The sequence below is a fragment of the Pleurodeles waltl genome, chromosome 2_2, assembly GCF_031143425.1.
Source record: "Pleurodeles waltl isolate 20211129_DDA chromosome 2_2, aPleWal1.hap1.20221129, whole genome shotgun sequence".
Lineage (NCBI taxonomy): Eukaryota > Metazoa > Chordata > Amphibia > Caudata > Salamandridae > Pleurodeles > Pleurodeles waltl.
Window position 1 is genome coordinate 1,127,681,371 of NC_090439.1, and position 13,558 is coordinate 1,127,694,928.

At 46.9% G+C, this 13,558-nt stretch overlaps 1 protein-coding gene across 1 annotated transcript in view; it reads right to left on the reverse strand.

Annotated features, from left to right (window-relative positions):
- Positions 1 to 13,558, reverse strand: part of PPP1R16A (protein phosphatase 1 regulatory subunit 16A) — a 290,625-nt gene that overhangs the window by 22,383 nt on the left and 254,684 nt on the right. The window contains exon 4 of the mRNA XM_069220989.1: positions 4,769 to 4,872. Within this exon, the coding sequence (XP_069077090.1) occupies positions 4,769 to 4,872 (104 nt within the window). The remainder of the gene's footprint in view (positions 1 to 4,768; positions 4,873 to 13,558) is intronic.

Here is a 13,558-nt window from a genome sequence, read left to right on the forward strand (position 1 = left end):
TGGTAGTTTCATGGCCGCCCAAACTTGGTACTGACCCACCACCACTTCGGTAGTAAAGAACTTAGGAATGTATTTGATTTAATCTCTCACAATGGCTGACTATGTTTATAAAACCACAGGTTTCTGTTTCCATCTGCTTCGCCTGTTGAGGTGGGTTTTCCCCTTTTTCCTTTCACCTCCAGGAAAACATTGGTTCAGGCCTTAATTATGAGACATTCAGACTATGGCAATGCCCTACATGCATCTGTAAATGAGTCGCTGATGAACAAATTACAGGTGCTACAAAACACGGCGGCACGCCTTATCTGCAATGCACCAACAAGGATATCAGCAGCCCCCTTATTACTTTCCCGTCTCTGGTTGTTGGTGCGCAGCAGGATTATTTTCAAAATCTGCTGCATTACTCATAAGGCACCCATCGGAAAAGGGCTTCGCTATTAATCTTCTAGGCTCCCTCCTTACTGTCCAAGTAAAATCTTGCGATTGCGCGACAAAATGTTGCATACTGTTCCTAGAGTCATAAAGACCAAGTAGGGGGGTAGAACTGGAACGCTCTACCTTTGCAAGTACTTCAATGCTCTGACCACCTCAAATTTAGAAAGCTACTGAAAACAGAGTTGTTTTAAATGACTTACCTTTTGTCTCACCTGCTACTGCTTAGTAAGCCCAAAGCACTGAGATACCCCTCTCGGAGTGAGTCACGCACGATACAAATTGTCTTATTGTCTCACAAAACGTCGCCTTTAGCAACAGCGTTTTTTGTTGTAGGCAAAAGCATATTCCATAGTATGGACTAAAGCAGATTTTGCAAGTCTGAGCCTTCATCAATAGAGTTTTCTTAATGGTAGTTGGACTGATGGGCCATCAACTTGCAAACAATGAACCGGATTTTAGAAGTTAAATCTCACAAAGCAAATCGTGCATCTACTGAACACTGTGAGGGGCTCTTAGGTTGAAGATATTTTTAAGAACTAGTTGTCCAAGTACGGAAACATCTGAACTCCTTTTTTCCTCAAGTAAACCGACCTTGCAAACAATTTTGCCTAAAACCAAGGATGAACAGGAGACAACTTAATTAGGAGTGCTACTGACCTACTCTAAGAATCTTCAGTAATGGTGTGGCTTGAAGCCAACAAGATATGGCTGCGTAACTTGCCAGCCTCTTGTCTCACAGTGGTATGCTGTCCACTACCCAGGTTTAAACCAGAAAAGACACAGTCAAAGAGATTGGGCTGGACTGTCCATTTTGGGTCAGTGCAAAGTTAGATATACATATGGTTGGTCCCTGACTGTAATAACTCTGTGCACAAAAACAATGGTCTGTAACGCGGCCCAAGTGGTTGAGTTAAACCTCCACTTTACGTGGAACACGGTGAGGTATACCACTACCAAGAATACTGGAGACATCGCTACATAAGCCCTGATGAAGTTAACGGTACAACTCTTACTGTGATAAAACACGTATTGACTGGTTCAATTTCTATGCTTTGGTTTTGTGCTTTGATTGGCGACAGGACGCTGACAGAACATGGCACCACACTTCTGGAGTCCATTAGGTGCAGGAGTTCATCAATTTTCCATGACCCTTGTGGTTATTTGTTTGAAATCCGTACAGCCTAGCGGTCATTAAACTCGCTGATAGGTAGAGGAAAGTATAAGGCATTACCCTTAAGGCAGTGAGGTGTAACTACAACAACCAAACTCAGTCACACAGTGAAGTACAAGATGAGCTGCGGAAAACAACAAAAGGAGAGGAAAGGGATCCCTCTGAAACTGAAAGGTTAGAGTTAAAAATGGATGTAGCAATCAGGGTTTCATCCTTGATTCAGGAGACCAGGCACAGCATTTATGCAAATTTCATTAAGTGATAATGGGCACTTCAAACAACAGCAGTCAAGATCTTTATGTGTATCCTGTGGAGGGAAACTAACCCATCTGGTCGTAGGATATCGGTTTCTGCCATTGGGTAGCAATGAGCACACGCTCTGCTCATAGCGTGAAACCATAAGGCCGGGGTCTAGACTCATTGATCGGTCTTCAGTCTCAATTTTTTTTAAATCTTTTTCTTGGGTCGGCGTATTCCAGGACCCAGAAAATGAGACCAAAGAAGGCTTTAGCACAGCTACATAGAACATGGAAAACGGAGAAGACATCACCCAGCCGTGGTGAAAAACACAGCTGCCGGAGCCTTTCCGAATAGATTCCTAGAAACTTAGGAGTCCAGAGGAATTGTCCTCTTTGTATAAACACAGCCTGCATGATGCGCAGCTGAAATCTGCTTCACAACCGGCACAGGGATAGGTATCTAGGACAGATGGGGGGTGTATTATACATAGGGTGTGCTAGGTGCCGGGTGCAAACAGGGACAGTGCACTCTATTACACATGCCCTCAGGGCAACCATGGAACTTGCAGCTGTCCTGGGGATAGCGCATTAGTGAAAAACAGAGCCGCTGTCTGAAGACAGGGGCAGTGAATGGGACTTTGTGGTGCACGGTTAGTGCAGCTCCTGACAGCACTTTTGCCCCTGCGTCCAGAATTTTACTGCTCGTCACATATTTCATTTTTGTGCGGTAGTTGTTTGTGTAACTTCTGACTGCATATTATAGGATCAACTCACTGACGTTGAAAGGATGAAGGACTTAGGAGCAGTTTGTTGCTGAAGTTGTGTGTGTCTGCAGAGACTGGAAATTAAGGCTTTAGAGAACAAGGAGAGGCTCAGGAGGGAGGCTACATCAACAAGATAGGTAGTTTTTTCATGCCTGAGATGATCCTTCAGGAGACTAAGATTAACACATTGTTTAAGATACATATACAGAAAGGTAGTAGCTGTATATAAATCGCACCTCCTGTTGAACAAACAAAAATGTGGATATTGTCAACAAAGAACATAGCTGATTAGGGTGATGTTTGAAAGGTATCACATGCTCTGCCACCAAGGCACAAACAACAATGGTCCAATAGGTCCACTGTATACTAAAGTATACAAATATACCCAAGCGCTCAAATAGTAATTGTAATAGTAATTGTAAGTCTATAGAGTAAGGATTTGTAGATGACAAGTCCAATCAAGGGAAACATAGAAGATTCTGTGCTCCACATTGCCTATATTATCACAACACCGTTCAACTTACCTAGAATATCCAATAACTCCAGGAAACACCAATTAGGTAGGCTCAGTCACAGACTATTTTTCCTTGACAGGTTTTAGGAGTTTTCTTCATAACTGCAGACTTGGAAGCTTTACTGTGAATCAACCTATTGAAGTCCGTTACTGCTATTTGTACTTTTGTATACTTCTAGCCTTGAAAACGTCACAGATGGTGACCTTGAAAAAGTCGTGGATGGTGACGAAACACGTGTTGGCTCTTGTTGTGATAACGTATGCAATTTGGAGCACAGAATCTTCCACGTATCAATAAAACTCACTTGACTGGACTCATCATTTATGAATCTTTACTCTATAGACTTAAGATTACTTTTGGAATACTATTTGAATGCTTGGGTAGCTTTGAATACATTCTCTAAGGTGTTTTGTCCTACACAGTGGGCTGGCAGATAAGGTGAATTCTGATGGGTAGGGCAGAGTGTGAGGCACGCTGAGAGTCGTTCGTGGACGGATATGTGAGAGGAGAGTAACTTTACGTAAGAAATTAGCCCTCCATATAAATTTCAACTAGAGAACCAAGAAATGATTTACACAGCAAGATTAGCATTTCGGTAATTGCTGATGATCCCCAGCACCTTGTACACCTTCTGGTGTTGGTCGAGCACATCTAATGGAAGATAAGAGTTGCTACCCTCATGTTATCCCTCGCCGTAATGTTTCCTCATCAGTCTTGGGCACACTGAATTCTGGTTCCTGTGACAGTCAACAGTTGCTGCTACTACACCACAAGCCGAGAGACCACAAACCACAAGTCTGCATGGCTTTCAGCAGAGCAGGTAATAATCAGTCTTTCAAGCACTCACCTGCCCCAGAGGCTAGGGAGCCATTACACCTACCCCAGAGGCTAGGGAGCCATTACACCTGCCCCAGAGGCTAGGGAGCCATTACACCTGCCCCAGAGGCTGGGGAGCCATTACACCTGCCCCAGAGGCTAGGGAGCCATTACCCCTGCCCCAGAGGCTAGGGAGCCATTACACCTGCCCCAGAGGCTGGGGAGCCATTACACCTGCCCCAGAGGCTAGGGAGCCATTACACCTGCCCCAGAGGCTAGGGAGCCATTACACCTGCCCCAGAGGCTAGGGAGCCATTACCCCTGCCCCAGAGGCTAGGGAGCCATTACACCTGCCCCAGAGGCTAGGGAGCCATTACACCTGCCCCAGAGGCTAGGGAGCCATTACCCCTGCCCCAGAGGCTAGGGAGCCATTACACCTGCCCCAGAGGCTGGGGAGCCATTACCCCTGCCCCAGAGGCTGGGGAGCCATTACACCTGCCCCAGAGGCTGGGGAGCCATTACACCTGCCCCAGAGGCTGGGGAGCCATTACACCTGCCCCAGAGGCTAGGGAGCCATTACACCTGCCCCAGAGGCTAGGGAGCCATTACCCCTGCCCCAGAGGCTAGGGAGCCATTACACCTGCCCCAGAGGCTGGGGAGCTATTACACCTGCCCCAGAGGCTGGGGAGCCATTACACCTGCCCCAGAGGCTAGGGAGCCATTACACCTGCCCCAGAGGCTAGGGAGCCATTACCCCTGCCCCAGAGGCTAGGGAGCCTCTGGGGCAGGGGTAATGGCAGCAAGTAGGGTCTCTGAAAGGATGCTCACCTTGATCTGCCATGGCGGTCTCAAGGTGGTCCAGCGTCACGTCGTCCTCACATAGGTCATATGGCATGTTCCCGTCAGTGTTGACCGCAAGGAGGTTGGCACCACTGGAGCAGAAAAAAGAACATGCAGAACATACAGTTATTAGATTATGGGTAATTAGTACATAATTATACATAATGTGGCACACTGTGCTCATTAGTAGCAAGTTGAAAACACAAACTATTCTCATTAGGCAGAAATACACGAAAACCCAGGGACAGATTGAACAGCCATTTAGTTTCACGTGGTCCGTGTTGCTCAGAGCTCTTATGTGTGTAGATATTTTTAATTTCTTGAAATCCTGGCACTTAGAGGACAGCACCAGCAAAAAGTCTCCAAAATAAAACTTGAGGTTTGTGCAGTACTCTAGCTAAACAAGCAAATCGACTGTCACAGACATAACCCAGCCTAGCGGAGGGGTGGGTGCTGGTAACCATGCGTCGACTTCAAGTGTTGGGGTTACACTGACATGGAACTTTTCCTAACTTTACTGGAACAAATTATGAAGTCCTATGGAGCGGAAGCAGGTGGCGGCACAAGCCAGCACTATGTGGCAAGCAGACAGTGCGGATTACTCCGCAGTCAAATACACTCATCAATACGTAACAGGTAGTAAGTTAGAAATGAGTTCACTGAATCACTGTGCAGTGCCTTGCACAACCCATGATTGCTTTACTCTTCCCTTGACCATCAGAGTTACGGATAAGGAGCTACGCTTTAGAAAAGCTCATAAAACCTGTCTCTTTAGCTAGACCTAGTCCCTTAGGTATCTCTTCATCCCGTAGGTGCAACCTCTCCTGCCTTCGCTGGGATGCCTCCGGGACGCCATGCGCTTTATAAATCCTAAAGTATAGTCTTTCAGGGTCTGGAACAGGTACAGCAGAATGGCGATGGCACTTTCTGGAGCTCCTAACCATGGTGCCACTGTATCTCAGAGATCTTTCACATTGATAGAAGCACAAACTCAATTCAAGATATCATCAAATTCTGCCGTCACTGAGCGTCAACTGTTGTCACCTGCTGTCCTCCTCTGAAAGTAGGTCAAGGAAACATTTCTTATGGAGGCAAAGCTCTGATAGGGCCTATAAGTGAATGCCAGCTTAGGCGTTTCCTGATTGCTTGACATATCAACGCAAAGCACTGCATTCACAAGAGCCTGGGGATTATGGAGGCATAAAGGTTTGAACAGTCATGGGCTTTCGTCTACAACAGGTGTATGCATGTGCAGACTTCAAGTTGAGATAATGCAACCTCCCTCTTTCATTGCACTGAGAAGGTTGCGCGTAGCGGGCACCAATGATGATCTATTCAAGAAATCGATGAGATGACATGCCCCTAGCTGAACTCAAAGTGCTATGCGTTTTAGGAGCAGGTGATTGAGCGAGTGCGATCAGGCTCCTTTCAGCTCTAGAAAAAGTACTGTTGCTGCTTCTATCTGCTACCACCATGTCTGGAACTCATGGCAATCAGACTTCTTCAGACCAGGATGACTATTTTGACCTTCAAAAAACACGTGCAAAGATTTTCTCATGGTGCAAAAAGTCTGACGTCTCATTGCTTTCTTAAGCGTTGTGCCAAAGTTACTCCACACCTGGAAGTGACTATGTTTTACAGAGTTACACGCTATAATTATAACGACAGAAGCAAAAACATTACACATTAATTTTACAAAATTGATTAATCACAATGCTGGTTCACCAGTTTTAATTTGGGAGGAAAACTTTGAGGTATGGACTGAAACTGGAAACCATATTCTGTGATATCCAAAACCCACTAGGCTAATAAGGTGTTTACCCAACACCTCATTGTGGAATAATAACAAACTCTCGTTGGACTCCTTGGTCCAGCCAATCACAGCTCACCAGATATCAACCATCAACCTCAGGTCTCCAGAGTGGAACCACGTCTGCTCTGGCTTATGCCCTCAGTCCAATTAGTGACTCAATCTAATGTTATCTTTGAAAAGATGTCAGAGGCCAGCATGTGCACCTAACACAGAATGTGAACTTGAATTAAAGTGCATACAGTTTTTACAACTCTTGAATGTCTTTCAGTGTTTTGCATCTAAATAAAGTTACTACTCCTGCAAGAAAACTCTGATGACCATTTGGATGGGGCAATTAAAAATTGTTGGTAAAAACTTCATCTATCTACAGGCTGTCCAGATTAGTCCATAAGAAGCGTTCATAGGCGCACAGCTCTCCATTGAAGGAGCCTTGCCAACCTTACCCAGCTAGCACGGTCAGTCGACCCCTGGTCTACTAGAGCATTTGATCCTGGGTCCACCCTCCACACCGTTGTCAGATCCATGACTGCCTCTCTGACAAAAGTGCCCATCAATCTCATCTAATCCTCAAGAGAATACGCAGATCACCGCTTGTTCCAACAACCACGTATCTCAGTGGTTCCCAACCTTTTGACTTCTGTGGACCCCCACTTTGTCAGTACTGGAACCCAGGGACCCCCACTGAATCATTATTGGAATCTGGGGACCCCCTAATGAGCCATAACTGAAAGCTGCGGACCTAATCTGTTAATATTATTACATTTTCTAAGCAGTCGCGGACCCCCTGAGGAGGCCTCACGGACCCCCAGGGTTCCCCAGACCACAGGTTGGGAACCACTGATGTATCTCATATTCTATATCAAGGCAAAATCTTGAAACACAAACTGAATGCACGATTACGACTTATTATCTAATCTCAGTTTGGACATCCTCTTCATAGTTGACTAGTAAGAGACAATGTGCCTGTACTACATGAGAAAATGTCGCACGACCACCGGACCCTGTTCATAAATCATCCAAACAAGAAAGGCAGAGGCGCTCCAGCGGTGACAAGCGAAGCTGCTACTGAACCCCAGCCATAAAGAATACTGAGCATGGGATGCGAATCCGTACTTGTCTGTTGGTCATCCTCGGATACCTTCTTTACCTCCTACCTTCTCATTATCTGACCACCCTCACACATCCCAGCCTCCACTGATGCTCTCCTAGACACAACCTCAGACCCTACAATGGAGCATCCAGAGCTCTGGATCTTACAGAATCTCAACATCTGGAAAACTGCACCAGACCTTATCCATCACAATTAACCTTGTACAAGCCTTCCTTGAGCAAGTGAATAATCCTGAACCACGCTTTCTCTACACACTGGGCACTGTGCTTAAGTGGATCAAGTCCTACTATGCAGACAAAGACATAAATGTACCATTTCCTCCATTCTACTCATCACCATTCCCTTAGTAGGTAGGTTTCCCTCCAGGTTGAACAATCAACTCTCTTCTCTTCCATGAACACCTTTCCCACTCTTGGATCTTGTGAATACTTTCAAGCTAACCTGTTATATCTTTGTTGATGATACCAAGATCATCTTAAATATTTACAACCTGAACACCTTCGGCCAATGCTTCACTGCAGTGGAAGGTAGATATGGTCACATGCTCCAACCACACAGTGCAAAACTCAAATTAACCAAGTGACCAAAGGCATTTTCTACACAAAGAGAACATAAAGCCACATCTTCCCTTACCCTGTGCTTCCCCGCAGGCCTCAACAACACTAGCCCTGTCAAAGCTTGACTATGCCAATGGGCTCTAAATTTGCCCTCCTAGACACCTCATCAGCGGGCTTCAAGGAGTCCAGAACGCTGCAGCCAGACAAGTCTGTGACCAAAACAACCAAGACCATATAACCTCTACCATCATGGCCCTAAACTTGTTGCCAGCAGCAACCAAACCCTGATTCAGCGGACTTCAGGCACAAGTTACACCGTTTTGTATATGCAATGTGCGATTGTAACTATCACAATCATTTCACATATGACTCCGTGCCCAAGATGATGCACGCCACCACGACAGCTCTGGAGCATGACACCAAAACACACTTCTCGCAAGTTACACCTCCACTAACGCTCTTCTGCTGATGTACAACAGAGTACTACAATACTGTACACTTTTTGTATCACTGATTACCAACATTTCACCAGAGTGATGACTGGTGCAACAATCTCTTGTGAACTCAGTCCTCACAGACATTTATCCCATAAACGTGATGAACGATTCATAATATGGGCTGAATTATTACATAAACAGAAAACAGCTGCAATGACCGACCACCAGTAATAACACATGTGCCCACCCTCAAGTCTTCATCAAGGATCCTCGCCCAGAAGAAAGGCACAGAACTGCAGGAAAGGGGGGTCATGCATGCAAATCATATTGCTTCAAACACCCTCAAGGGAATCTGTAAAGAGGGGCATCTCTCCAAGGCACTGATCCAGAGCTTAATTTGAGCCTGTGGTTTCTGGTGCTCGGGACAGGCACTTTGTCGTCAACATCGTCACTTATGACAGCCTGCCACATGGTGGCACTGTTTGACTAATTTTGTGAGGAGCACAACAATAGTTGCTTAATAATTCAATATATATTAAAGTGACTAGTACCCGCCACCCAAAGCTTTAAGAATAGCTTGAGCTGCAGATTCTAGTAATTTTAATGCATCTTTAAAGTCTCAATGATCTCACTTGTAGGAGTGTGATGATTAGGTGTGTAGGTACTATCACTGGTGGCGCTGTTGGTGGTGCAAGCTTTAGTGGCCTCTTGACAAGGACCCTGGCACTTAGTTTTCTACAAATTAAGCACTGCGCTGATCTGGTGGAAGATACTTTGGCTGTGATACACTTATGGACAGACAGGCAGACAAAAAGACTGCGGGCATTCACAGAAGCAGGCAGAGAGCATTCACAGAAGCAGGCAGAGAGCATTCACAGAAGCAGGCAGAGAGCATTCACAGAAGCAGGCAGAGAGCATTCACAGAAGCAGACAGAGAGCATTCACAGGAGCAGACAGAGAGCATTCACAGAAGCAGGCAGAGAGCATTCACAGAAGCAGGCAGAGAGCATTCACAGAAGCAGGCAGAGAGCATTCACAGAAGCAGGCAGAGAGCATTCACAGAAGCAGACAGAGAGCATTCACAGAAGCAGGCAGAGAGCATTCACAGAAGCAGGCAGAGAGCATTCACAGAAGCAGACAGAGAGCATTCACAGAAGCAGGCAGAGAGCATTCACAGAAGCAGGCAGAGAGCATTCACAGAAGCAGACAGAGAGCATTCACAGAAGCAGACAGAGAGCATTCACAGAAGCAGGCTAGCATTCACAGAAGCAGACAGAGAGCATTCACAGAAGCAGGCAGAGAGCATTCACAGAAGCAGACAGAGAGCATTCACAGAAGCAGACAGAGAGCATTCACAGAAGCAGGCAGAGAGCATTCACAGAAGCAGACAGAGAGCATTCACAGAAGCAGGCTAGCATTCACAGAAGCAGGCAGAGAGCATTCACAGAAGCAGACAGAGAGCATTCACAGAAGCAGACAGAGAGCATTCACAGAAGCAGGCAGAGAGCATTCACAGAAACAGGCAGAGAGCATTCACAGAAGCAGACAGAGAGCATTCACAGAAGCAGACAGAGAGCATTCACAGAAGCAGGCAGAGAGCATTCACAGAAGCAGGCAGAGAGCATTCACAGAAGCAGGCAGAGAGCATTCACAGAAGCAGGCAGAGAGCATTCACAGAAGCAGACAGAGAGCATTCACAGAAGCAGGCAGAGAGCATTCACAGAAGCAGGCAGAGAGCATTCACAGAAGCAGGCAGAGAGCATTCACAGAAGCAGACAGAGAGCATTCACAGAAGCAGACAGAGAGCATTCACAGAAGCAGGCAGAGAGCATTCACAGAAGCAGGCTAGCATTCACAGAAGCAGGCAGAGAGCATTCACAGAAGCAGGCTAGCATTCACAGAAGCAGGCAGAGAGCATTCACAGAAGCAGACAGAGAGCATTCACAGAAGCAGGCAGAGAGCATTCACAGAAGCAGGGAGAGAGCATTCACAGAAGCAGACAGAGAGCATTCACAGAAGCAGGCAGAGAGCATTCACAGAAGCAGACAGAGAGCATTCACAGAAGCAGACAGAGAGCATTCACAGAAGCAGGCTAGCATTCACAGAAGCAGGCAGAGAGCATTCACAGAAGCAGACAGAGAGCATTCACAGAAGCAGACAGAGAGCATTCACAGAAGCAGGCAGAGAGCATTCACAGAAGCAGACAGAGAGCATTCACAGAAGCAGGCTTGCATTCACAGAAGCAGACAGAGAGCATTCACAGAAGCAGACAGAGAGCATTCACAGAAGCAGACAGAGAACATTCACAGAAGCAGGCTTGCATTCACAGAAGCAGACAGAGAGCATTCACAGAAGCAGGCAGAGAGCATTCACAGAAGCAGGCAGAGAGCATTCACAGAAGCAGACAGAGAGCATTCACAGAAGCAGACAGAGAGCATTCACAGAAGCAGGCTTGCATTCACAGAAGCAGACAGAGAGCATTCACAGAAGCAGACAGAGAGCATTCACAGAAGCAGACAGAGAGCATTCACAGAAGCAGGCTTGCATTCACAGAAGCAGACAGAGAGCATTCACAGAAGCAGGCAGAGAGCATTCACAGAAGCAGGCAGAGAGCATTCACAGAAGCAGACAGAGAGCATTCACAGAAGCAGGCAGAGAGCATTCACAGAAGCAGGCAGAGAGCATTCACAGAAGCAGGCAGAGAGCATTCACAGAAGCAGGCAGAGAGCATTCACAGAAGCAGACAGAGAGCATTCACAGAAGCAGGCAGAGAGCATTCACAGAAGCAGACAGAGAGCATTCACAGAAGCAGACAGAGAGCATTCACAGAAGCAGGCAGAAGCAGACAGAGAGCATTCACAGAAGAAGGCAGAGAGCATTCACAGAAGCAGGCAGAGAGCATTCACAGAAGCAGGCAGAGAGCATTCACAGAAGCAGGCAGAGAGCATTCACAGAAGCAGACAGAGAGCATTCACAGAAGCAGGCTTGCATTCACAGAAGCAGACAGAGAGCATTCACAGAAGCAGACAGAGAGCATTCACAGAAGCAGGCAGAGAGCATTCACAGAAGCAGGCAGAGAGCATTCACAGAAGCAGACAGAGAGCATTCACAGAAGCAGGCTTGCATTCACAGAAGCAGACAGAGAGCATTCACAGAAGCAGGCAGAGAGCATTCACAGAAGCAGACAGAGAGCATTCACAGAAGCAGGCAGAGAGCATTCACAGAAGCAGGCAGAGAGCATTCACAGAAGCAGACAGAGAGCATTCACAGAAGCAGGCTTGCATTCACAGAAGCAGACAGAGAGCATTCACAGAAGCAGACAGAGAGCATTCACAGAAGCAGACAGAGAGCATTCACAGAAGCAGGCAGAGAGCATTCACAGAAGCAGGCAGAGAGCATTCACAGAAGCAGACAGAGAGCATTCACAGAAGCAGGCTTGCATTCACAGAAGCAGACAGAGAGCATTCACAGAAGCAGACAGAGAGCATTCACAGAAGCAGACAGAGAGCATTCACAGAAGCAGGCAGAGAGCATTCACAGAAGCAGACAGAGAGCATTCACAGAAGCAGGCTTGCATTCACAGAAGCAGACAGAGAGCATTCACAGAAGCAGGCAGAGAGCATTCACAGAAGCAGGCAGAGAGCATTCACAGAAGCAGGCAGAGAGCATTCACAGAAGCAGACAGAGAGCATTCACAGAAGCAGGCAGAGAGCATTCACAGAAGCAGACAGAGAGCATTCACAGAAGCAGGCAGAGAGCATTCACAGAAGCAGGCAGAGAGCATTCACAGAAGCAGGTATAGAGCATTCACAGAAGCAGGCAGAGAGCATTCACAGAAGCAGGCAGAGAGCATTCACAGAAGCAGGCAGAGAGCATTCACAGAAGCAGACAGAGAGCATTCACAGAAGCAGGCAGAGAGCATTCACAGAAGCAGGCAGAGAGCATTCACAGAAGCAGGCAGAGAGCATTCACAGAAGCAGGCAGAGAGCATTCACAGAAGCAGGCAGAGAGCATTCACAGAAGCAGACAGAGAGCATTCACAGAAGCAGGCAGAGAGCATTCACAGAAGCAGGCAGAGAGCATTCACAGAAGCAGACAGAGAGCATTCACAGAAGCAGGCTAGCATTCACAGAAGCAGACAGAGAGCATTCACAGAAGCAGGCAGAGAGCATTCACAGAAGCAGACAGAGAGCATTCACAGAAGCAGACAGAGAGCATTCACAGAAGCAGGCAGAGAGCATTCACAGAAGCAGACAGAGAGCATTCACAGAAGCAGGCTAGCATTCACAGAAGCAGGCAGAGAGCATTCACAGAAGCAGGCAGAGAGCATTCACAGAAGCAGACAGAGAGCATTCACAGAAGCAGGCAGAGAGCATTCACAGAAGCAGGCAGAGAGCATTCACAGAAGCAGACAGAGAGCATTCACAGAAGCAGGCAGAGAGCATTCACAGAAACAGGCAGAGAGCATTCACAGAAGCAGACAGAGAGCATTCACAGAAGCAGGCAGAGAGCATTCACAGAAGCAGACAGAGAGCATTCACAGAAGCAGACAGAGAGCATTCACAGAAGCAGGCAGAGAGCATTCACAGAAGCAGGCAGAGAGCATTCACAGAAGCAGGCAGAGAGCATTCACAGAAGCAGACAGAGAGCATTCACAGAAGCAGGCAGAGAGCATTCACAGAAGCAGACAGAGAGCATTCACAGAAGCAGACAGAGAGCATTCACAGAAGCAGGCTTGCATTCACAGAAGCAGGCAGAGAGCATTCACAGAAGCAGGCAGAGAGCATTCACAGAAGCAGGCAGAGAGCATTCACAGAAGCAGGCAGAGAGCATTCACAGAAGCAGACAGAGAGCATTCAC